The following is a 26,468-nucleotide window of genomic DNA, read 5'->3' on the forward strand; positions in this document are numbered from 1 at the left end:
TATCTATCTATCTATCTATCTATCTATCTATCTATCTATCTATCTATCTATCTATATATCTATCTATCTATCTATCTATCTATCTATCTATCTATCTATCTATCTATCTATCTATCTATCTATCTATCTATCTATCATCTATCTATCTATCTATCTATCTATCTCATATCTATCTATCTATCTATCTATCTATCTATCTATCTATCTATCTATCTATCTATCTATCTATCTATCTATCTATCTATCTATCTATCTATCATCTATCTATCATCTATCTATCATCTCATATCTATCTATCTATCATCTATCTATCTATCTATCTATCTATCTCATATCTATCTATCTATCTATCTATCTATCTATCTATCTATCTATCTATCTATCTATCTATCTATCTATCTATCTATCTATCTATCTGTCTATCTCATATCTATCTCATATCTATCTATCTATCTATCTATCTATCTATCTATCTATCTATCTATCTATCTATCTATCTATCTATCTATCTATCTATCTATCTATCTATCTCATATCTCATATCTCATATCTCATATCTATCTATCTATCTATCTATCTATCTATCTATCTATCTATCTATCTATCTATCTATCTATCTATCTATCTATCTATCTCATATCTATCTATCTATCTATCTATCTATCTATCTATCTATCTATCTATCTATCTATCTATCTATCTATCTATCTATCTATCTATCTATCTATCCGGGGGTCTTTCCCTGTCCTCTTGCCTCTGACCTATCTATCTGGGGGTCTATCCCTGTCCTCTTGCCTCTGACCTATCTATCCGGGGGTCTATCCCTGTCCTCTTGCCTCTGACCTATCTATCCGGGGGTCTATCACTGTCCTCTTGCCTCTGACCTATCTATCCGGGGGTCTATCCCTGTCCTCTTGCCTCTGACCTATCTATCCGGGGGTCTTTCCCTGTCCTCTTGCCTCTGACCTATCTATCCGGGGGTCTATCCCTGTCCTCTTGCCTCTGACCTATCTATCCGGGGGTCTATCACTGTCCTCTTGCCTCTGACCTATCTATCCGGGGGTCTATCCCTGTCCTCTTGCCTCTGACCTATCTATCCGGGGGTCTTTCCCTGTCCTCTTGCCTCTGACCTATCTATCCGGGGGTCTATCCCTGTCCTCTTGTCTCTGACCTATCTATCGGGGGTCTTTCCCTGTCCTCTTGCCTCTAACCTATCTATCCGGGGGTCTACCCCTGTCCTCTTGCCTCTGACCTATCTATCCGGGGGGGTCTATCCCTGTCCTCTTGCCTCTGACCTATCTATCCGGGGGTCTTTCCCTGTCCTCTTGCCTCTGACCTATCTATCCGGGGGTCTATCCCTGTCCTCTTGCCTCTGACCTATCTATCCGGGCGTCTATCCCTGTCCTCTTCCCTCTGACCTATCTATCCGGGGGTCTATCCCTGTCCTCTTGCCTCTGACCTATCTATCCGGGGGTCTATCCCTGTCCTCTTGCCTCTGACCTATCTATCCGGGGGGTCTACCCCTGTCCTCTTGCCTCTGACCTATCTATCCGGGGGTCTTTCCCTGTCCTCTTGCCTCTGACCTATCTATCCGGGGGTCTATCCCTGTCCTCTTGTCTCTGACCTATCTATCCGGGGGTCTATCCATGTCCTCTTGCCTCTGACCTATCTATCCGGGGGGTCTATCCCTGTCCTCTTGCCTATGACCTATCTATCTGGGGGTCTACCCCTGTCCTCTTGCCTCTGACCTATCTATCCGGGGGTCTACCCCTGTCCTCTTGCCTCTGACCTATCTATCCGGGGGTCTTTCCCTGTCCTCTTGCCTCTGACCTATCTATCCGGGGGGTCTATCCCTGTCCTCTTGCCTCTGACCTATCTATCCGGGGGTCTTTCCCTGTCCTCTTGCCTCTGACCTATCTATCCGGGGGTCTTTCCCTGTCCTCTTGCCTCTGACCTATCTATCCGGGGGGTCTACCCCTGTCCTCTTGCCTCTGACCTATCTATCCGGGGGTCTATCCCTGTCCTCTTGCCTCTGACCTATCTATCCGGGGGGTCTACCCCTGTCCTCTTCCCTCTGACCTATCTATCCAGGGGGCCTATCCCTGTCCTCTTGCCTCTGACCTATCTATCCGGGGGTCTATCCCTGTCCTCTTGCCTCTGACCTATCTATCCGGGGGTCTTTCCCTGTCCTCTTGCCTCTGACCTATCTATCCGGGGGTCTACCCCTGTCTTCTTGCCTCTAACCTATCTATCCGGGGGTCTTTCCCTGTCCTCTTGCCTCTGACCTATCTATCCGGGGGTCTTTCCCTGTCCTCTTGCCTCTGACCTATCTATCCGGGGGTCTATCCCTGTCCTCTTGCCTCTGACCTATCTATCCGGGGGTCTATCCCTGTCCTCTTGTCTCTGACCTATCTATCCGGGGGTTAATCCCTGTCCTCTTGCCTCTGACCTATCTATCCGGGGATCTATCCCTGTCCTCTTGCCTCTGACCTATCTATCCGGGGGTCTTTCCCTGTCCTCTTCCCTCTAACCTATCTATCCGGGGGTCTATCTCTATCCTCTTGCCTCTGACCTATCTATCCGGGGGTCTATCCCTGTCCTCTTGCCTCTGACCTATCTATCCGGGGGGTCTACCCCTGTCCTCTTGCCTCTGACCTATCTATCCGGGGGTCTATCCCTGTCCTCTTGTCTCTGACCTATCTATCCGGGGGTCTATCCCTGTCCTCTTGCCTCTGACCTATCTATCCGGGGGTCTTTCCCTGTCCTCTTGCCTCTGACCTATCTATCCGGGGGTCTATCCCTGTCCTCTTGTCTCTGACCTATCTATCCGGGGGTCTATCCCTGTCCTCTTGCCTCTGACCTATCTATCCGGGGGTCTATCCCTGTCCTCTTGCCTCTAACCTATCTATCCAGGGGTCTATCCCTGTCCTCTTGCCTCTGACCTATCTATCCGGGGGTCTATCCCTGTCCTCTTGCCTCTGACCTATCTATCCGGGGGGTCTACCCCTGTCCTCTTGCCTCTGACCTATCTATCCGGGGGTCTATCCCTGTCCTCTTGCCTCTGACCTATCTATCCGGGGGTCTATCCCTGTCCTCTTGCCTCTGACCTATCTATCCGGGGGTCTTTCCCTGTCCTCTTGCCTCTGACCTATCTATCCGGGGGTCTATCCCTGTCCTCTTGTCTCTGACCTATCTATCCGGGGGTCTATCCCTGTCCTCTTGCCTCTGACCTATCTATCCGGGGGTCTTTCCCTGTCCTCTTGCCTCTGACCTATCTATCCGGGGGTCTATCCCTGTCCTCTTGCCTCTGACCTATCTATCCGGGGGTCTATCCCTGTCCTCTTGTCTCTGACCTATCTATCCGGGGGTTAATCCCTGTCCTCTTGCCTCTGACCTATCTATCCGGGGGTCTACCCCTGTCCTCTTGCCTCTGACCTATCAATCCGGGGGTCTTTCCCTGTCCTCTTGCCTCTGACCTATCTATCCGGGGGTCTATCCCTGTCCTCTTGCCTCTGACCTATCTATCCGGGGGGTCTACCCCTGTCCTCTTGCCTCTGACCTATCTATCCGGGGGTCTATCCCTGTCCTCTTGCCTCTGACCTATCTATCCGGGGGTCTTTCCCTGTCCTCTTGCCTCTGACCTATCTATCCGGGGGTCTATCCCTGTCCTCTTGTCTCTGACCTATCTATCCGGGGGTCTATCCCTGTCCTCTTGCCTCTGACCTATCTATCCGGGGGTCTATCCCTGTCCTCTTGCCTCTGACCTATCTATCCGGGGGGTCTATCCCTGTCCTCTTGCCTCTGACCTATCTATCTGGGGGTCTACCCCTGTCCTCTTGCCTCTGACCTATCTATCCGGTGGCCTACCCCTGTCCTCTTGCCTCTAACCTATCTATCCAGGGGTCTATCCCTGTCCTCTTGCCTCTGACCTATCTATCCGGGGGTCTATCCCTGTCCTCTTGCCTCTGACCTATCTATCCGGGGGTCTATCCCTGTCCTCTTGCCTCTGACCTATCTATCCGGGGGTCTATCCCTGTCCTCTTGCCTCTGACCTATCTATCCGGGGGTCTATCCCTGTCCTCTTGCCTCTGACCTATCTATCCGGGGGTCTATCACTGTCCTCTTGCCTCTGACCTATCTATCCGGGGGTCTATCCCTGTCCTCTTGCCTCTGACCTATCTATCCGGGGGTCTATCCCTGTCCTCTTGTCTCTGACCTATCTATCCGGGGGTCTATCCCTGTCCTCTTGCCTCTGACCTATCTATCCGGGGGTCTTTCCCTGTCCTCTTGCCTCTGACCTATCTATCCGGGGGTCTATCCCTGTCCTCTTGTCTCTGACCTATCTATCGGGGGTCTTTCCCTGTCCTCTTGCCTCTAACCTATCTATCCGGGGGTCTACCCCTGTCCTCTTGCCTCTGACCTATCTATCCGGGGGGGTCTATCCCTGTCCTCTTGCCTCTGACCTATCTATCCGGGGGTCTTTCCCTGTCCTCTTGCCTCTGACCTATCTATCCGGGGGTCTATCCCTGTCCTCTTGCCTCTGACCTATCTATCCGGGCGTCTATCCCTGTCCTCTTGCCTCTGACCTATCTATCCGGGGGTCTATCCCTGTCCTCTTGTCTCTGACCTATCTATCCGGGGGTCTATCCCTGTCCTCTTGCCTCTGACCTATCTATCCGGGGGTCTATCCCTGTCCTCTTGCCTCTGACCTATCTATCCGGGGGTCTATCCCTGTCCTCTTGCCTCTGACCTATCTATCCGGGGGTCTTTCCCTGTCCTCTTGCCTCTGACCTATCTATCCGGGGGGTCTACCCCTGTCCTCTTGCCTCTGACCTATCTATCCGGGGGTCTTTCCCTGTCCTCTTGCCTCTGACCTATCTATCCGGGGGTCTATCCCTGTCCTCTTGTCTCTGACCTATCTATCCGGGGGTCTATCCATGTCCTCTTGCCTCTGACCTATCTATCCGGGGGGTCTATCCCTGTCCTCTTGCCTATGACCTATCTATCTGGGGGTCTACCCCTGTCCTCTTGCCTCTGACCTATCTATCCGGGGGTCTACCCCTGTCCTCTTGCCTCTGACCTATCTATCCGGGGGTCTTTCCCTGTCCTCTTGCCTCTGACCTATCTATCCGGGGGGTCTATCCCTGTCCTCTTGCCTCTGACCTATCTATCCGGGGGTCTTTCCCTGTCCTCTTGCCTCTGACCTATCTATCCGGGGGTCTTTCCCTGTCCTCTTGCCTCTGACCTATCTATCCGGGGGGTCTACCCCTGTCCTCTTGCCTCTGACCTATCTATCCGGGGGTCTATCCCTGTCCTCTTGCCTCTGACCTATCTATCCGGGGGTCTATCCCTGTCCTCTTGCCTCTGACCTATCTATCCAGGGGGCCTATCCCTGTCCTCTTGCCTCTGACCTATCTATCCGGGGGTCTATCCCTGTCCTCTTGCCTCTGACCTATCTATCCGGGGGTCTTTCCCTGTCCTCTTGCCTCTGACCTATCTATCCGGGGGTCTACCCCTGTCTTCTTGCCTCTAACCTATCTATCCGGGGGTCTTTCCCTGTCCTCTTGCCTCTGACCTATCTATCCGGGGGTCTTTCCCTGTCCTCTTGCCTCTGACCTATCTATCCGGGGGTCTTTCCCTGTCCTCTTGCCTCTGACCTATCTATCCGGGGGTCTATCCCTGTCCTCTTGCCTCTGACCTATCTATCCGGGGGTCTACCCCTGTCCTCTTGCCTCTGACCTATCAATCCGGGGGTCTTTCCCTGTCCTCTTGCCTCTGACCTATCTATCCGGGGGTCTATCCCTGTCCTCTTGCCTCTGACCTATCTATCCGGGGGGTCTACCCCTGTCCTCTTGCCTCTGACCTATCTATCCGGGGGTCTATCCCTGTCCTCTTGCCTCTGACCTATCTATCCGGGGGTCTTTCCCTGTCCTCTTGCCTCTGACCTATCAATCCGGGGGTCTTTCCCTGTCCTCTTGCCTCTGACCTATCTATCCGGGGGTCTATCCCTGTCCTCTTGCCTATGACCTATCTATCTGGGGGTCTACCCCTGTCCTCTTGCCTCTGACCTATCTATCCGGGGGTCTATCCCTGTCCTCTTGCCTCTGACCTATCTATCCGGGGGGTCTATCCCTGTCCTCTTGCCTATGACCTATCTATCTGGGGGTCTACCCCTGTCCTCTTGCCTCTGACCTATCTATCCGGGGGTCTACCCCTGTCCTCTTGCCTCTGACCTATCTATCCGGGGGTCTTTCCCTGTCCTCTTGCCTCTGACCTATCTATCCGGGGGGTCTATCCCTGTCCTCTTGCCTCTGACCTATCTATCCGGGGGTCTTTCCCTGTCCTCTTGCCTCTGACCTATCTATCCGGGGGTCTTTCCCTGTCCTCTTGCCTCTGACCTATCTATCCGGGGGGTCTACCCCTGTCCTCTTGCCTCTGACCTATCTATCCGGGGGTCTATCCCTGTCCTCTTGCCTCTGACCTATCTATCCGGGGGTCTATCCCTGTCCTCTTGCCTCTGACCTATCTATCCAGGGGGCCTATCCCTGTCCTCTTGCCTCTGACCTATCTATCCGGGGGTCTATCCCTGTCCTCTTGCCTCTGACCTATCTATCCGGGGGTCTTTCCCTGTCCTCTTGCCTCTGACCTATCTATCCGGGGGTCTATCCCTGTCCTCTTGTCTCTGACCTATCTATCCGGGGGTCTATCCCTGTCCTCTTGCCTCTGACCTATCTATCCGGGGGTCTATCCCTGTCCTCTTGTCTCTGACCTATCTATCCGGGGGTTAATCCCTGTCCTCTTGTCTCTGACCTATCTATCCGGGGGTTAATCCCTGTCCTCTTGCCTCTGACCTATCAATCCGGGGGTCTTTCCCTGTCCTCTTGCCTCTGACCTATCTATCCGGGGGTCTATCCCTGTCCTCTTGCCTCTGACCTATCTATCCGGGGGGTCTACCCCTGTCCTCTTGCCTCTGACCTATCTATCCGGGGGTCTATCCCTGTCCTCTTGCCTCTGACCTATCTATCCGGGGGTCTTTCCCTGTCCTCTTGCCTCTGACCTATCTATCCGGGGGTTAATCCCTGTCCTCTTGCCTCTGACCTATCTATCCGGGGGTCTATCCCTGTCCTCTTGTCTCTGACCTATCTATCCGGGGGTCTATCCCTGTCCTCTTGCCTCTGACCTATCTATCCAGGGGTCTATCCCTGTCCTCTTGCCTCTGACCTATCTATCCGGGGGTCTATCCCTGTCCTCTTGCCTCTGACCTATCTATCCGGGGGTCTATCCCTGTCCTCTTGCCTCTGACCTATCTATCCGGGGGTCTATCCCTGTCCTCTTGCCTCTGACCTATCTATCCGGGGGTCTTTCCCTGTCCTCTTGCCTCTGACCTATCTATCCGGGGGGTCTATCCCTGTCCTCTTGCCTCTGACCTATCTATCCGGGGGTCTATCCCTGTCCTCTTGCCTCTGACCTATCTATCCGGGGGTCTTTCCCTGTCCTCTTGCCTCTGACCTATCTATCTGGGGGTCTATCCCTGTCCTCTTGCCTCTGACCTATCTATCCGGGGGTCTATCCCTGTCCTCTTGCCTCTGACCTATCTATCCGGGGGGTCTACCCCTGTCCTCTTGCCTCTGACCTATCTATCCGGGGGTCTTTCCCTGTCCTCTTGCCTCTGACCTATCTATCCGGGGGTCTATCCCTGTCCTCTTCCCTCTGACCTATCTATCCGGGGGTCTATCCCTGTCCTCTTGCCTCTGACCTATCTATCTGGGGGTCTATCCCTGTCCTCTTTCCTCTGACCTATCTATCCGGGGTCTACCCATGTCCTCTTGCCTCTAACCTATCTATCCGGGGGTCTATCCCTGTCCTCTTGCCTCTAACCTATCTATCCGGGGGTCTACCCCTATCCTCTTGCCTCTGACCTATCTATCCGGGGGTCTTTCCCTGTCCTCTTCCCTCTAACCTATCTATCCGGGGGTCTATCTCTATCCTCTTGCCTCTGACCTATCCGGGGGTCTATCTCTATCCATGTTTTGGGTCCCTCCGCCTGTGACCTGTGGTTCTCATCACCTACCGAGGTATAACGTCCCCGGGAACTCCAGGTGGGGGCTCTGTCCATAGCTGTTGACAGCACTGACCCGGAAGTGGAAGCTTCCTTCATCCGGAACATGGCTGATAATGAATTCTGGGCTGGGCACATTGGGGGATTCGTGACACCGCACCCAGTTCATGGCTCCAAGCTTTTTCCGTTCTACGATGTACCCATCAATGGGCACCGGCCTGTCCATTGGGGGAGGGGACCAGGCTAATCTGACAGATGTCTCAGTCTTGTCTGTCACCACGGGGTTAATGGGGGCGTTAGAAGGAGGTTTTCTTAAGGCTGTAAAAAAAAACAAAACAACTGATTTAGACATTCTCTCCTATCCACATATCTGACTGCACTCTGCCCATCTTCTAGCTCTCACTGCAGCCCCTGCTGGTTCATTGTCTGCAGAGAGTCACTCAGCCGATCAGTCAGCAGTCACTCAGCCGGCACCCAGCGATCACTCAGCAAGTCAGCAGTTACTCAGCAATCAGTCAGCAGTCACTCAGCCGGCACCCAGCGATCACTCAGCAAGTCAGCAGTCACTCAGCGGGCACTCAGCGATCAGTCAGCAAGTCAGCAGTCACTCAGCCGGCACCCAGCGATCAGTCAGCAAGTCAGCAGTCACTCAGCTGGCACTCAGCGATCAGTCAGTGGTCACTCAGCGATCAGTCAGTGGTAACTCAGCCGGCACTCAGCGATCAGTCAGTGGTAACTCAGCGATCAGTCAGCAAGTCAGCAGTCACTCAGCCGGCACTCAGCGATCAGTCAGTGGTCACTCAGCGATCAGTCAGTGGTCACTCAGCGATCTGTCAGTGGTCACTCAGCAGTCACTCAGCTGTTACTTAGCGATCAGTCAGTGGTCACTCAGCTGTCACTCAGCTGTCAGTCAGTGGTCACTCAACAGTCACTCAGCTGTTACTTAGAGAATCAGTCAGCAGTAACTCAGCCGACACTCAGCGATCAGTCAGTGGTCACTCAGCGATCAGTCAGTGGTCACTCAGCGATCAGTCAGTGGTCACTCAGCGATCAGTCAGTGGTCACTCAGCGATCAGTCAGTGGTCACTCAGTGATCAGTCAGTGGTCACTCAGCGATCAGTCAGTGGTCACTCAGCGATCAGTCAGTGGTCACTCAGCGATCAGTCAGTGGCCACTCAGCAGTCACTCAGCTGTGATTTAGCGATCAGTCAGTGGTCACTCAGCAGTCACTTTTTCTTGAGGATGATTTACAGGACCCGTCGATCTCTCTACAGGTCACATACAGTCCTGATTTTCCTGCGTGGCGTTGGATACTCACTGGTGACGGTGAATTGGGTGGAGGTCTTACACTCGTCGGCTATAAAGGCGATCTCGCCAGCGTCGCTGTTCTTGCACTCGCGGATGATCATGGTGTGCTGTTTACCAGAGGAGGTGATCGAGATCCGCCCGTCAGCGATCACATTGTGCCCATTGATCGTCCACCTGACCTTCTGGCAATCATTGTCCAGCTCTACACAGAAGATGGCCGTGTCACTGACCGGTACCGCCGTCCTGCGGGGGAGCTTCTTAATTATGTTACCTAAACGGAAGGAGCAAAGGAAAGCGGCAGTTACAAACATTATAACATAATTACATCTAGAAAATCTCACAGGACAAATCTCAATATAATCCTGAGCAACCAAGAAAATCCTCAGCTTCACTTATACTGATCCTGAGACATGTCATACTCCAGTCACACCCAGAGCTGCACTCACAATGCTGCTGTTACAACTTGTCCTATAATATTACTGGAGTAGAGGATATAACTGAGTCGGCAGAGGATAAGTGAAGGGTTACATGAGATTTCTCTGGAGATTTACTTTTTTCTTTTTATATAAATGTCCTGATTATCTGAAAGGGAAAATTCATCGTTCTACATTTATAAAGTATTTTATAACTAAAATGTCGCAGATGAAAACTAGTGACGTCATAGCAGAAAAATGAGGAGAGTGACAGGAGAAGTGGCCGTGGCCTCTGACGTGCACAATGGGCACAAACATTGGCGTCAGTCGACTCCCGATCATAGATAGGAGAGAGGTCGTAGATTTCCTGTCAGAGGAGCAGGAACTCCAGCAATCAGTTCTAACCGGTCACACAATCCCCCTCAGTAATCCCAGGCCGGGTCTCAGCTCTTCTTGGGGCTGTAAGTTCAGTCTCGCTGACATTGCTGCTCCTCAGCAGCAAATTATAAAACGTTATCACCTTCGTCACCGTTCAATGTCATTGTGTGGACTGCTGCCGAGGAGCAAAGGACGAGCAAGTGATGGAGCTGTCAGTGCTGCCGAGGAGCAAAGGACGAGCAAGTGATGGAGCTGTCAGTGCTGCCGAGGAGCAAAGGACGAGCAAGTGATGGAGCTGTCAGTGCTGCCGAGGAGCAAAGGACGAGCAAGTGATGGAGCTGTCAGTGCTGCCGAGGAGCAAAGGACGAGCAAGTCATGGAGCTGTCAGTGCTGCCGAGGAGCAAAGGACGAGCAAGTGATGGAGCTGTCAGTGCTGCCGAGGAGCAAAGGACGAGCAAGTGATGGAGCTGTCAGTGCTGCCGAGGAGCAAAGGACGAGCAAGTGATGGAGCTGTCAGTGCTGCCGAGGAGCAAAGGACGAGCAAGTGATGGAGCTGTCAGTGCTGCCGAGGAGCAAAGGACGAGCAAGTCATGGAGCTGTCAGTGCTGCCGAGGAGCAAAGGACGAGCAAGTGATGGAGCTGTCAGTGCTGCCGAGGAGCAAAGGACGAGCAAGTGATGGAGCTGTCAGTGCTGCCGAGGAGCAAAGGACGAGCAAGTGATGGAGCTGTCAGTGCTGCTGAGGAGCAAAGGACGAGCAAGTGATGGAGCTGTCAGTGCTGCCGAGGAGCAAAGGACGAGCAAGTGATAGACCTGTCAGTGCTGCCGAGGAGCAAAGGACGAGCAAGTGATGGAGCTGTCAGTGCTGCCGAGGAGCAAAGGACGAGCAAGTGATAGAGCTGTCAGTGCTGCCGAGGAGCAAAGGACGAGCAAGTGATGGAGCTGTCAGTGCTGCCGAGGAGCAAAGGACGAGCAAGTGATAGAGCTGTCACTGCTGCCGAGGAGCAAAGGACGAGCAAGTGATGGAGCTGTCAGTGCTGCCGAGGAGCAAAGGACGAGCAAGTGATGGAGCTGTCAGTGCTGCCGAGGAGCAAAGGATGAGCAAGTGATGGAGCTGTCACTGCTGCCGAGGAGCAAAGGATGAGCTAGTGATGGAGCTGTCAGTGCTGCCGAGGAGCAAAGGACGAGCAAGTGATGGAGCTGTCAGTGCTGCTGAGGAGCAAAGGACGAGCAAGTGATGGAGCTGTCGGTGCTGCAGAGGAGCAAAGGACAAGCAAGTGATGGAGCTGTCACTGCTGCCGAGGAGCAAAGGACGAGCAAGTGATGGAGCTGTCAGTGCTGCCGAGGAGCAAAGGACGAGCAAGTGATGGAGCTGTCAGTGCTGCCGAGGAGCAAAGGACGAGCAAGTGATGGAGCTGTCAGTGCTGCCGAGGAGCAAAGGACGAGCAAGTGATGGAGCTGTCACTGCTGCTGAGGAGCAAGGGACGAGCAAGTGATGGAGCTGTCAGTGCTGCCGAGGAGCAAGGGACGAGCAAGTGATGGGCCTGTCAGTGCTGCTGAGGAGCAAGGGACGCGCAAGTGATGGAGCTGTCAGTGCTGCCGAGGAGCAAAGGACGAGCAAGTGATGGAGCTGTCAGTGCTGCTGAGGAGCAAGGGACGAGCAAGTGATGGAGCTGTCAGTGCTGCCGAGGAGCAAAGGACGAGCAAGTGATGGAGCTGTCAGTGCTGCCGAGGAGCAAAGGACGAGCAAGTGATGGAGCTGTCAGTGCTGCCGAGGAGCAAAGGACGAGCAAGTGATGGAGCTGTCAGTGCTGCCGAGGAGCAAAGGACGAGCAAGTGATGGAGCTGTCACTGCTGCCGAGGAGCAAAGGACGAGCAAGTGATGGAGCTGTCAGTGCTGCCGAGGAGCAAAGGACGAGCAAGTGATGGAGCTGTCAGTGCTGCCGAGGAGCAAAGGACGAGAAAGTGATGGAGCTGTCAGTGCTGCCGAGGAGCAAAGGACGAGAAAGTGATTGAGCTGTCAGTGCTGCCGAGGAGCAAAGGACGAGCAAGTGATGGAGCTGTCAGTGCTGCTGAGGAGCAAAGGACGAGAAAGTGATGGAGCTGTCAGTTCTGCCGAGGAGCAAAGGACGAGAAAGTGATGGAGCTGTCAGTGCTGCCGAGGAGCAAAGGACGAGCAAGTGATGGAGCTGTCAGTGCTGCCGAGGAGCAAAGGACGAGCAAGTGATGGAGCTGTCAGTGCTGCCGAGGAGCAAAGGACGAGCAAGTGATGGAGCTGTCAGTGCTGCCGAGGAGCAAAGGACGAGCAAGTGATGGAGCTGTCACTGCTGCCGAGGAGCAAAGGACGAGCAAGTGATGGAGCTGTCAGTGCTGCCGAGGAGCAAAGGACGAGCAAGTGATGGAGCTGTCAGTGCTGCCGAGGAGCAAAGGACGAGAAAGTGATGGAGCTGTCAGTGCTGCCGAGGAGCAAAGGACGAGAAAGTGATTGAGCTGTCAGTGCTGCCGAGGAGCAAAGGACGAGCAAGTGATGGAGCTGTCAGTGCTGCTGAGGAGCAAAGGACGAGAAAGTGATGGAGCTGTCAGTTCTGCCGAGGAGCAAAGGACGAGAAAGTGATGGAGCTGTCAGTGCTGCCGAGGAGCAAAGGACGAGCAAGTGATGGAGCTGTCAGTGCTGCCGAGGAGCAAAGGACGAGCAAGTGATGGAGCTGTCACTGCTGCTGAGGAGCAAGGGACGAGCAAGTGATGGAGATGTCAGTGCTGCTGAGGAGCAAAGGACGAGCAAATGATGGACCTGTCAGTGCTGCCGAGGAGCAAAGGACGAGCAAGTGATGGAGCTGTCAGTGCTGCCGAGGAGCAAAGGACGAGCAAGTGATGGAGCTGTCACTGCTGCTGAGGAGCAAGGGACGAGCTAGTGATGGAGCTGTCAGTGCTGCCGAGGAGCAAGGGACGAGCAAGTGATGGAGCTGTCAGTGCTGCCGAGGAGCAAAGGACGAGCAAGTGATGGAGCTGTCAGTGCTGCCGAGGAGCAAACGACGAGCAAGTGATGGAGCTGTCAGTGCTGCCGAGGAGCAAAGGACGAGCAAGTGATGGAGCTGTCAGTGCTGCCGAGGAGCAAAGGACGAGCAAGTGATGGACCTGTCAGTGCTGCCGAGGAGCAAAGGACGAGCAAGTGATGGAGCTGTCAGTGCTGCCGAGGAGCAAAGGACGAGCAAGTGATGGAGCTGTCAGTGCTGCCGAGGAGCAAAGGACGAGCAAGTGATGGAGCTGTCAGTGCTGCCGAGGAGCAAAGGACGAGCAAGTGATGGAGCTGTCACTGCTGCCGAGGAGCAAAGGACGAGCAAGTGATGGAGCTGTCAGTGCTGCCGAGGAGCAAAGGACGAGCAAGTGATGGAGCTGTCAGTGCTGCCGAGGAGCAAAGGACGAGAAAGTGATGGAGCTGTCAGTGCTGCCGAGGAGCAAAGGACGAGCAAATGATGGAGCTGTCAGTTCTGCCGAGGAGCAAAGGACGAGAAAGTGATGGAGCTGTCAGTGCTGCCGAGGAGCAAAGGACGAGCAAGTGATGGAGCTGTCAGTGCTGCCGAGGAGCAAAGGACGAGCAAGTGATGGAGCTGTCAGTGCTGCCGAGGAGCAAAGGACGAGCAAGTGATGGAGCTGTCACTGCTGCTGAGGAGCAAGGGACGAGCAAGTGATGGAGCTGTCAGTGCTGCTGAGGAGCAAAGGACGAGCAAGTGATGGACCTGTCAGTGCTGCCGAGGAGCAAAGGACGAGCAAGTGATGGAGCTGTCACTGCTGCTGAGGAGCAAGGGACGAGCAAGTGATGGAGCTGTCAGTGCTGCCGAGGAGCAAAGGACGAGCAAGTGATGGAGCTGTCAGTGCTGCCGAGGAGCAAAGGACGAGCAAGTGATGGAGCTGTCAGTGCTGCTGAGGAGCAAGGGACGAGCAAGTGATGAAGCTGTCAGTGCTGCTGAGGAGCAAGGGACAAGCAAGTGATGGAGCTGTTAGTGCTGCCGAGGAGCAAAGGACGAGCAAGTGATGGAGCTGTCAGTGCTGCCGAGGAGCAAGGGACGAGAAAGTGATGGAGCTGTCAGTGAAGCCGAGGAGCAAGGGACGAGCAAGTGATGGAGCTGTCACTGCTGCCGACGAGCAAGGGACGAGCAAGTGATGGAGCTGTCAGTGCTGCTGAGGAGCAAAGGACGAGTAAGTGATGGAGCTGTCAGTGCTGCCGAGGAGCAAGGGACGAGCAAGTGATGGACCTGTCAGTCCTGCCGAGGAGCCAGGGACGAGCAAGTGATGGACCTGTCAGTGCTGCCGAGGAGCAAGGGACGAGCAAGTGATGGACCTGTCAGTGCTGCTGAGGAGAAATGTCCCCACGTCTTCAGTGTATGTTCTTTTATGCTCCTCCCGGACGTTCCCATTGGGCATCCACCCGGCTGACAGACCCTTTATTTTGCTGTATAGGAAAGCGCAAAACTCAAGGATCTCTCACATCACCCACGCATACTCCTGAAATCGGTGAAAGTGGGTGATAAGTTTGGTGCACCTCTCTATTTCTCTGGTGCTTAATCCATGCTAAGAATAATAAGGCGCTGTTCACACTGAGTTTTTTGCAGGCAGAAAAAAAATCGGCCTCAGAATTTCTTCAGGAAATTTGAGGCAGATTTTGAACTGCCTGCGTTTTTCCCGCTTTATTCCGCTAATGCAAGGACCGAAGGCAAAAAACACAGAGAAAAACGCACGGAAACGAGTGCCGCGGGTTTTTTCTGCCTCTTATTAATTCAATGAGAGGTCAGAGGCGGGGACTGGGGCAAGAAAGGACATGCCACTTCTTATTCCCGCCAGCGTACAAAAGCCGCCCGGAAAAAAAACCTCTGTCTACCATCAAAAGGGGACGATTTCGGCCGTTTTTTGGCGCTGATTCCAAGTCGAAATAAGCACCAAAGAACACAGTGTAAACAAGGCCTTAGACGTCTCAGGACACTTGTATCATTACCTTGGACAGACAGCTCAGCGATGGTGCGGCTCCCCTCCTTCATCTCACAGATGTAGACGGCGTCATCGTCCGCGGTAACGTTCTGGATGGTGAGTCTCCGGACAGTTCCTTCCTCTTCTATGCTATACTTAGAGCTCTGCTGGATTTTGGTCTCTTCCTTGTACCAGGCTGATTCGGTGATGGCGTGCGGTACCTCGCACTGGAAGGTGGCCGCCTCCTTTTCCCGCACCTCCAGGTCTCGTAGTTTTGATCTAAAGGGAATTCTGGGCTCTATAATAAAACAAAGAAAAAATCATCACAACAAGAAGACGACTAGACACATGACGGAGAAAAGCGGAAGAAAGTGGCGAGCCTGGCGGGATGAATACAAGTCATAGGAGAGAGAGACCGCACACAGCAGACGCCCCACAGAAATTACACCATTTTTATCACAAATCATCAGAAATGAATTGTGCCCTTCTAGCTGGGAGTGATATAATATAATAATCTTCCTCACTGGTTTACAAGACGGGGACCCGCGTCTTCTCTTCCATGCCCGGCATTTGTAGCACGTCATAAAGCAGGCATATAAGGATAGTCCCAGCAATTACTGGCCAGGACAGACCCCTCTGGAATAATGTAACCTGAGAGCGCACACCCCGAGGGGCCAATGATCAGACCTATGAAACTACAGAGACTCAAGGACAAGACAAACCCATCAAATACTGAATAGAAGACAGACTCGTACGCAGACCTCCCAACCGTCCTGGATTCAGCAGAACAGTCCCGAATTCTGGGCGGTGTCCCGCTGACCCGGGGGTATGTCCCGCTGACAACTGTATCTGCGACCTAAGGACGCAGATACAGTTAAACCCAATGCTGAAGCAGGGAACCATCAGCTCTCTGCTTCAGAATTAGTTCAGAGCGGAGGAGCAGAGGGAGCTCCTCCGCTCACCGAGGTCTCCCCGGGCACAGCGCTACTTTAGGCGCTGTGCTTGGTGAAAGCCCTTGACATCACTGTCCATATATGGACAGTGACGTCAGTGACTACTGATTGAGCGGAACCCCGTTGCCGATGATCTAGCCTGGGATTCTGCTCCTAAAGGGAGTCCCGATGGTGCTATCTACAGGGGGTGTGGCACTATCAACATGGACACTGTGGCACTATAAAGGGGCACTATCTATATGGGCACTGGCACTTTATATGTGGGCACTGGCACTAGGGGCAGCTTTGGGGGCATTATAATGTATAAGGGCAGCTAGGGGAGAATTATACTGTATGGGGCAGCTATGGGGGCATTAAGCTGTATGGGGCAGATATGAAGCATTATACTGCATGGGGGGCATTATACTGCATGGGAGAATCTGTATGGGCATTATACTGCATGGGAGAATCTGTGTGGGCATTATACTGCATGGGAGAATCTGTGTGGGCATTATACTGCATGGGAGAATCTGTGTTCACATTATACTGCATGGGGCATTATTCTGTATGGGAGCAGCTATGGGGGCATACGGTATGGGGGGCATCTGTATGGGCATTATACTGCATGGGAGAATCTGTGTTCACATTATACTGCATGGGAGACTCTGTGTGGGCATTATACTGTATGGGGCATCTGTGTGGGCATTATACTGTATGGGGCATCTGTGTGGGCATTATACTGTATGGGGCATCTGTGTGGGCATTATACTGCATGGGGCATCTGTGTGGGCATTATACTGTATGGGGCATCTGTGTGGGTATTATACTGTATGGGGGTATCTGTGTTGGCTTTATTTTGTATGATGGCAGCTATTTGGCATTATATTGTGTGGGCTGAAACGGGTGCGTATGGGCGGGGATTGGGTGGGATTGGAGGACTGGCTTTAAAAGAAATTGCCCTACGCGCGCCGCATCGTTTGTCCCTCTTTGTGATACTTGAAAGTTGGGAGGTACTTTATGCGCATGTGAGACCTACACATAACCCCAGCTTCACACTGCTATATAGCCCGGTCCTGTATACACGATATTAATATATTATAACTGCAACAACAAGTGTTTATACCACTACAAGGATCCCACACAAAACCAACGGGAAAAACCAAGGGAAAGAACCAGCTGGAGGATCACACTGACCTTCTCTCCAACAAGGAACGGCAGGGGGTCGTAACAAACAAGAACCAGGCCTTTCATGCTTTGGTTTGGTGTGTGGAAGGTTAAATTAGCACCAGGTGGGCAGCCATTTTGATTTTTGTTATGCGGCTCTCCTACTCTACGTATGCCTAATTAGTGTCAGGTAACTTCTCCCAAACATTTCAGTACATGTGAAATACAATAGGATACATGTACTGAGGTTGTCACAAGATGTTCTGTCTGCTGTACAGTAGTCTGCCTCTTCCTGTTGCACAGGCTTGTATTATCTGCTGTACAGTAGTCTGCCTCTTCCTGCTGCACAGGCTTGTATTATCTGCTGTACAGTAGTCTGCCTCTTCCTGCTGCACAGTGTTGTATTATCTTCTGTTCAGTAGTCTGCCTCTTCATGCTGTACAGGCTTGTATTATCTGCTGTACAGTACTCTGCCTCTTCATGCTGCACAGGCTTGTATTATCTTCTGTACAGTAGTCTGCCTCTTCATGCTGCACAGGCTTGTATTATCTGCTGTACAGTAGTCTGCCTCTTCCTGCTGCACAGTGTTGTATTATCTTCTGTTCAGTAGTCTGCCTCTTCATGCTGTACAGGCTTGTATTATCTGCTGTACAGTACTCTGCCTCTTCATGCTGCACAGGCTTGTACTATCTGCTGTACAGTAGTCTGCCTCTTCATGCTGCGCAGGCGTGTATTATCTGCAGTACAGTAGTCTGCCTCTTCATGCTGCACAGGCTTGTATTATCTGCGGTACAGTAGTCTGCCTCTTCATGCTGCACAGTGTTGTATTATCTTCTGTACAGTAGTCTGCCTCTTCATGCTGCACAGGCTTGTATTATCTTCTGTACAGTAGTCTGCCTCTTCATGCTGCACAGGCTTGTATTATCTGCTGTACAGTAGTCTGCCTCTTCATGCTGCATAGCCTTGTATTATCTTCTGTTCAGTAGTCTGCCTCTTCATGCTGCACCGGCTTGTATTATCTTCCGTACAGTAGTCTGCTTCTTCATGCTGCACAGGCTTGTATTATCTTCCGTACAGTAGTCTGCCTCTTCATGCTGCACAGGCTTGTATTATCTTCCGTACAGTAGTCTGCCTCTTCATGCTGCACAGGCTTGTATAATCTGCTGTACAGTAGTCTGCCTCTTCACGCTGCACAGGCTTGTATTATCTGCTGTACAGTAGTCTGCCTCTTCATGCTGCACAGGCTTGTATTATCTGCTGTACAGTAGTCTGCCTCTTCATGCTGCACAGGCTTGTATTATCTTCTGTACAGTAGTCTGCCTCTTCATGCTGCACAGGCTTGTATTATCTGCTGTACAGTAGTCTGCCTCTTCATGCTGCATAGCCTTGTATTATCTTCTGTTCAGTAGTCTGCCTCTTCATGCTGCACCGGCTTGTATTATCTTCCGTACAGTAGTCTGCTTCTTCATGCTGCACAGGCTTGTATTATCTTCCGTACAGTAGTCTGCCTCTTCATGCTGCACAGGCTTGTATTATCTTCCGTACAGTAGTCTGCCTCTTCATGCTGCACAGGCTTGTATAATCTGCTGTACAGTAGTCTGCCTCTTCATGCTGCACAGGCTTGTATTATCTGCTGTACAGTAGTCTGCCTCTTCATGCTGCACAGGCTTGTATTATCTGCTGTACAGTAGTCTGCCTCTTCATGCTGCACAGGCTTGTATTATCTTCTGTACAGTAGTCTGCCTCTTCATGCTGCACAGGCTTGTATTATCTTCTGTACAGTAGTCTGCCTCTTCATGCTGCACAGGCTTGTATTATCTTCTGTACAGTAGTCTGCCTCTTCATGCTGCACAGGCTTGTATTATCTGCTGTACAGTAGTCTGCCTCTTCATGCTGCACAGGCTTGTATTATCTTCTGTACAGTAGTCTGCCTCTTCATGCTGCACAGGCTTGTATTATCTGATGTACAGTAGTCTGCCTCTTCATGCTGCGCAGGCTTGTATCATCTGCTGTACAGTAGTCTGCCTCTTCATGCTGCGCAGGCTTGTATTATCTGCTGTACAGTAGTCTGCCTCTTCATGCTGCACAGGCTTGTATTATCTGCTGTACATTAGTCTGCCTCTTCATGCTGCGCAGGCTTGTATCATCTGCTGTACAGTAGTCTGCCTCTTCATGCTGCGCAGGCTTGTATCATCTGCTGTACAGTAGTCTGCCTCTTCATGCTGCACAGGCTTGTATTATCTTCTGTACAGTAGGCTGCCTCTTCATGCTGCACAGTGTTGTATTATCTTCTGTACAGTAGTCTGCCTCTTCATGCTGCACAGGCTTGTATTATCTGATGTACAGTAGACTGCCTCTTTACTCTGCACAGTCTTGTTTCATCTGCTGTACAGTAGAATTCCTCTTAATGCTGTACAGACTGCTATTATCTGCAGTACAATAAACTGCCCCGTCCTGCCTAAGCTTGTATTATATGCTGTATAGTAGAATGTGCTTTCATGCTGCCCAGGCTGCTATTTTCTGCTGTACAATATACTTCATTTTCATGTTACAGAGGCTGCTATTATCTGCTGTACAAAAGACTGTCTCTTCATGCTGCCCAGACTTGTATTATTTTCTGCACAATATACTAACTGTTCATGTTGCAAAGACTTGTATTTTCTGCTGTACAATAGACTGACCCTTTATGTTGCACAGGTTTGTATATTCTGCTGTACAATAGACTGGCTCCTCGTGCTGCACAGGTTCCACTATCTGCTGTAAAATAGACTGCATATTCATGCTGCACAGACTTGTAAGATCTGCTGTACAACAGACCAACTTTATGCTGCACAGGCTTGTTTCATCTGCTGTACAATAGACGGTCTCTCCATGTTATACAAACTTGTTTTATCTTTTGTAGAATATACTGCCTCTCTATGTTACACAGAATTGTTTTATGTCCCTTCAGGTAGCATTAGGCATGGGGAGATTACACAAGATAACTGAGACCTGTGCTATGGGAGTCATCCCCCTATACAGCTTCAGTGCTTTGATTATTCAGATGTCTGTGGTCAATCAGAGATTTTATAACCACAGAATGACTGTTATCTTATTATAACTTCCAGTCTATTCTTACACCCGGGACAATGCGGCATCAGCTGTATCTCCCAGTCATGGAGAAGTCTATATATAGGCAGGATCCTGGCCGACTGCAGGGAGGGAGCCACACACAATATGGGGGAGTGCACGTCAGTGCTATGAAGAAGTATTCTCAACCCAGAGAGGGTGAGGGCCTAAACCTGTATATACAGTACACCGGGAGGGAAGCCTAAACCTGTATATACAGTACACCAGGAGGGGAGCCTAAACCTGCATATACAGCACACCGGGAGGGGAGCCTAAACCTGTATATACAGTACACCGGGAGGGAAGCCTAAACCTGTATATACAGTACACCAGGAGGGGAGCCTAAACCTGCATATACAGCACACCGGGAGGGGAGCCTAAACCTGTATATACAGTACACCGGGAGGGAAGCCTAAACCTGTATATACAGCACACCGGGACGGGAGCCTATACCTGTATATACAGTACACCGGGAGGGAAGCCTAAACCTGTATATACAGTACACCAGGAGGGGAGCCTAAACCTGCATATACAGCACACCGGGAGGGGAGCCTAAACCTGTATATACAGTACACCGGGAGGGAAGCCTAAACCTGTATATACAGCACACCGGGACGGGAGCCTATACCTGTATATACAGTACACCGGGAGGGGAGCCTAAACCTGTATATACAGTACACCGGGAGGGAAGCCTAAACCTGTATATACAGCACACCGGGACGGGAGCCTATACCTGTATATACAGTACACCGGGAGGGGAGCCTAAACCTGCATATACAGCACACCGGGAGGGGAGCCTAAACCTGTATATACAGTACACCGGGAGGGGAGCCTAAACCTGCATATACAGCACACCGGGAGGGAAGCCTAAACCTGTATATACAGTACACCGGGAGGGAAGCCTAAACCTGTATATACAGTACACGGGGAGGGAAGCCTAAACCTGCATATACAGCACACCGGGAGGGGAGCCTAAACCTGCATATACAGCACACCGGGAGGGGAGCCTAAACCTGTATATACAGTACACCGGGAGGGAAGCCTAAACCTGTATATACAGCACACCGGGACGGGAGCCTATACCTGTATATACAGTACACCGGGAGGGGAGCCTAAACCTGCATATACAGCACACCGGGAGGGGAGCCTAAACCTGTATATACAGTACACCGGGAGGGGAGCCTAAACCTGCATATACAGCACACCGGGAGGGAAGCCTAAACCTGTATATACAGTACACCGGGAGGGAAGCCTAAACCTGTATATACAGTACACGGGGAGGGAAGCCTAAACCTGTATATACAGTACACCTGGAGGGAAGCCTAAACCTGTATATACAGTACACGGGGAGGGAAGCCTAAACCTGTATATACAGTACACCTGGAGGGAAGCCTAAACCTGTATATACAGTACACGGGGAGGGAAGCCTAAACCTGTATATACAGTACACCGGGAGGGGAGCCTAAACCTGTATATACAGTACACGGGGAGGGAAGCCTAAACCTGTATATACAGTACACCTGGAGGGAAGCCTAAACCTGTATATACAGTACACGGGGAGGGAAGCCTAAACCTGTATATACAGTACACCGGGAGGGGAGCCTAAACCTGTATATACAGTACACCCGGAGGGAAGCCTAAACCTGTATATACAGTACACGGGGAGGGAAGCCTAAACCTGTATATACAGTACACCGGGAGGGGAGCCTAAACCTGTATATACAGCAAACAAGGAGGGGAGCCTAAACCTGTATATACAGTACACCGGGAGGGGAGCCTAAACCTGTATATACAGTACACCGGGAGGGGAGCCTAAACCTATATATACAGTACACCGGGAGGGGAGCCTAAACCTGCATATACAGTACACCGGGAGAGGAGCCTAAACCTGTATATACAGTACACCGGGAGGGAGGCCTAAACCTGTATATACAGTACACCGGGAGGGAAGCCTAAACCTGTATATACAGTACACCGGGAGGGAAGCCTAAACCTGTATATACAGCAAACAAGGAGGGGAGCCTAAACCTGTATATACAGTACACCGGGAGGGGAGCCTAAACCTGTATATACAGTACACCGGGAGGGGAGCCTAAACCTGTATATACAGTACACCCGGAGGGAAGCCTAAACCTGTATATACAGTACACGGGGAGGGAAGCCTAAACCTGTATATACAGTGCACCGGGAGGGGAGCCTAAACCTGTATATACAGCAAACAAGGAGGGGAGCCTAAACCTGTATATACAGCAAACAAGGAGGGGAGCCTAAACCTGTATATACAGTACACCGGGAGGGGAGCCTAAACCTATATATACAGTACACCGGGAGGGGAGCCTAAACCTGCATATACAGTACACCGGGAGGGAGGCCTAAACCTGTATATACAGTACACCGGGAGGGGAGCCTAAACCTGTATATACAGTACACCGGGAGGGGAGCCTAAACCTGTATATACAGTACACCGGCAGGGGAGCCTAAACCTGTATATACAGTACTCCGGGAGGGGAGCCTAAACCTGTATATACAGTACACCGGGAGAGGAGCCTAAACCTGTATATACAGTACTCCGGGAGGGGAGCCTATCCTGTATATACAGTACACCGGGAGGGGAGCCTAAACCTGTATATACAGTACTCCGGGAGGGGAGCCTAAACCTGTATATACAGTACACCGGGAGGGTAACCTTCATGTATATACAGTACACCGGGAGGGAAGCTTCAACCTGTATATACAGTACACCGGGAGGGGAGCCTAAACCTGTATATACAGTACACCGGGAGGGGAGTCTAAACCTGTATATACAGTACACCGGGAGGGAAGCCTAAACCTGTATATACAGTACACCAGGAGGGGAGCCTAAACCTGTATATACAGTACACCGGGAGGGAAGCCTAAACCTGTATATACAGTACACCAGGAGGGGAGCCTAAACCTGTATATACAGTACACCGGGAGGGGAGCCTAAACCTGTATATACAGTACACGGGGAGGGAAGCCTAAACCTGTATATACAGTACACCGGGAGGGAAGCTTCAACCTGTATATACAGTACACCGGGAGGGGAGCCTAAACCTGTATATACAGTACACGGGGAGGGAAGCCTAAACCTGTATATACAGTACACCGGGAGGGAAGCCTAAACCTGTATATACAGTACACCGGGAGGGGAGCCTAAACCTGTATACACAGTACACCGGGAGGGGAGCCTAAACCTGTATATACAGTACACCGGGAGGGGAGCCTAAACCTGTATATACAGTACACCGGGAGGGGAGCCTAAACCTGTATATACAGTACACCGGGAGGGGAGCCTAAACCTGTATATACAGTACACCGGGAGGGGAGCCTAAACCTGTATATACAGTACACCGGGAGGGAAGCCTAAACCTGTATATACAGTACACCGGGAGGGGAGCCTAAACCTGTATATACAGTACACCGGGAGGGAAGCCTAAACCTGTATATACAGTACACCAGGAGGGGAGCCTAAACCTGTATATACAGCACACCGGGAGGATAACCTTGATGTATATACAGTACACCCGGAGGGAAGCCTAAACCTGTATATACAGTACACCCGGAGGGAAGCCTAAACCTGTATATACAGTACACCCGGAGGGAAGCCTAAACCTGTATATACAGTACACTGGGAGAGGAGCCTAAACCTGTATATACAGTACATGGGGAGGGGAGCCTAAACCTGTATATACAGTACACCGGGAGGGAAGCCTAAACCTGTATATACAGTACACCGGGAGGGAAGCCTAAACCTGTATATACAGTACACCGGGAGGGGAGCCTAAACCTGTATATACAGTACACCCGGAGGGAAGCCTAAACCTGTATATACAGTACATCGGGAGGGTAGCCTTCATGTATATACAGTACACCGGGAGGGTAACCTTCATGTCTATACAGTACACCGGGAGGGTAACCTTCATGTATATACAGTACACCAAGAGGGTAGCCTTCATGTATATACAGTACACCGGGAAGGTAACCTTCATGTATATACAGTACACCGGGAGGGTAGCCTTCATGTATATACAGTACACCGGGAGGGTAGCCTTCATGTATATACAGTACACCGGGAGGGTAGCCTTCATGTATATACAGTACACCGGGAGGGGAGCCTAAACCTGCATATACAGTACACCGGGAGGGAGGCCTAAACCTGTATATACAGTACACCGGGAGGGAGGCCTAAACCTGTATATACAGTACACCGGGAGGGAGGCCTAAACCTGTATATACAGTACACCGGGAGGGGAGCCTAAACCTGTATATGCAGTACACCGGGAGGGAAGACTAAACCTGTATATACAGTACACCGGGAGGGGAGCCTAAACCTGTATATACAGTACACCGGGAGGGAAGACTAAACCTGTATATACAGTACACCGGGAGGGAGGCCTAAACCTGTATATACAGTACACTGGGAGAGGAGCCTAAACCTGTATATACAGTACACGGGGAGGGGAGCCTAAACCTGTATATACAGTACACCCGGAGGGAAGCCTAAACCTGTATATACAGTACACCGGGAGGGTAGCCTTCATGTATATACAGTACACCGGGAGGGAGGCCTAAACCTGTATATACAGTACACCGGGAGGGTAGCCTTCATGTATATGCAGTACACCGGGAGGGTAACCTTCATGTATATACAGTACACCGGGAGGGTAGCCTTCATGTATATACAGTACACCGGGAGGGTAGCCTTCATGTATATACAGTACACCGGGAGGGGAGCCTTCATGTATATACAGTACACCGGGAGGGTAGCCTTCATGTATATACAGTACACCGCGAGGGTAGCCTTCATGTATATACAGTACACCGGGAGGGTAGCCTTCATGTATATACAGTACACCGGGAGGGTAGCCTTCATGTATATACAGTACACCGCGAGGGTAGCCTTCATGTAGGCAGGACAGGATGTTCTCTATGAAGGTCTAGTCTCGGTAACGACACAGTATGAGTGGTCGAGGCCCTGAGAGAACTGGAGACCGGATACCAGCAGTGGAGAAGCTGCTGCTCCGTTATAACCTCATCCAGCGCCGGCTCCAGACAGCGGACCGATACTGAGCGCCAGCGGAGACTTCCCAGCCCCCGAGCACGCAGTCCATCACCACAATATCCTAATTACCCCCGACATTAAGCCTGGATCTGTTCACATCTCGTTTTAGCCCTGCATTTGGTGGATGTCTCAGAAAATCTCCTGGCGCATACGGCAAAAGAATCAATAGGGCCCCATACACTGCGTATGCTAAGAGTGTCATTTGCATACGCCGGGCCGATATGCGCCGGTTTACCTTTATTTTTACTGTATAGGAAGGCATAGTCTGCTGCGATTTCCTTTACAGAGACAATACAGAAAAAGAAAAACGTATTCGGTGCGGTACACATTTGTTTTATACTGGGAGTCAATGGGCGATGTTTGCCTACATAGTGCCACGCGTGGCAGCCTTCCCGACGTACGCCAATAATGAGATGTGAACAGAGCGGGGGTAACACAGGGCACACGTCTGCTTCATGTGTGGTCAGAGTTGTCACCTCTGCTACATCTCATTCTCCAGGTGGGAACAGGCAACAATCCAGCCAGAAAACCTCTAGTCCGGTAGTCATCACCATTAGCCCACAGTCCTGGCGTCATTGTGATCAGGTTTCCACCACTTCCAGGACAAGTTTTTTGTTGGGTTTGTACCCCCCACCCCCGAGGTCATGTATAAAATGTTTTAGGGTATGTTCCATTTTCAGCCGTTTTTTCGGGCCGTAAACACCCCGAAAAACGGCTAAAAATGCGGGGGCTGAACATCTCCAAATATCTGCCCATTGATTTCAATGGGAAAAACGGCGTTCCATTCCCACGGGTTGTTTTATACGCAGCCGTTTTTAAAAACAGCCGCGTAAATAAACGCCTCGTTAGAAGAAGTTTCTTGAGATGTTTTGGAGCCATTTTTCATTGACTCAATAGAAAAACAGCTCCAAAAACTGCCATAAAAAACAAGTTACTTAAAAAACGGCTGAAAATCAGTATTTTCCGCCGTTTTTCGTTGAGCGTGTGAACATGGCCGTAATGTAAAGCTTGGGAATTATGACATTCCCCAACCCTTGTTCTTTTTTGTGTGTGGCGGGGGGGG

The 26,468-nt window shown here is 51.3% G+C and overlaps 1 protein-coding gene across 1 annotated transcript in view; it reads right to left on the minus strand.

The window, feature by feature from the left end:
* OBSCN (obscurin, cytoskeletal calmodulin and titin-interacting RhoGEF) overlaps positions 1-26,468 on the minus strand; it is a 297,141-nt gene that overhangs the window by 269,312 nt on the left and 1,361 nt on the right. Inside the window, exons 2-4 of the mRNA XM_075847538.1 lie at positions 15,147-15,416; positions 9,378-9,638; positions 8,072-8,377 (exon numbers count right to left, since the gene is read on the minus strand). Of these exons, the coding sequence (XP_075703653.1) occupies positions 8,072-8,377; positions 9,378-9,638; positions 15,147-15,416 (837 nt within the window). The remainder of the gene's footprint in view (positions 1-8,071; positions 8,378-9,377; positions 9,639-15,146; positions 15,417-26,468) is intronic.

This window comes from Rhinoderma darwinii, assembly GCF_050947455.1.
Source record: "Rhinoderma darwinii isolate aRhiDar2 chromosome 5 unlocalized genomic scaffold, aRhiDar2.hap1 SUPER_5_unloc_2, whole genome shotgun sequence".
Classification (NCBI taxonomy): Eukaryota; Metazoa; Chordata; class Amphibia; order Anura; family Rhinodermatidae; genus Rhinoderma; species Rhinoderma darwinii.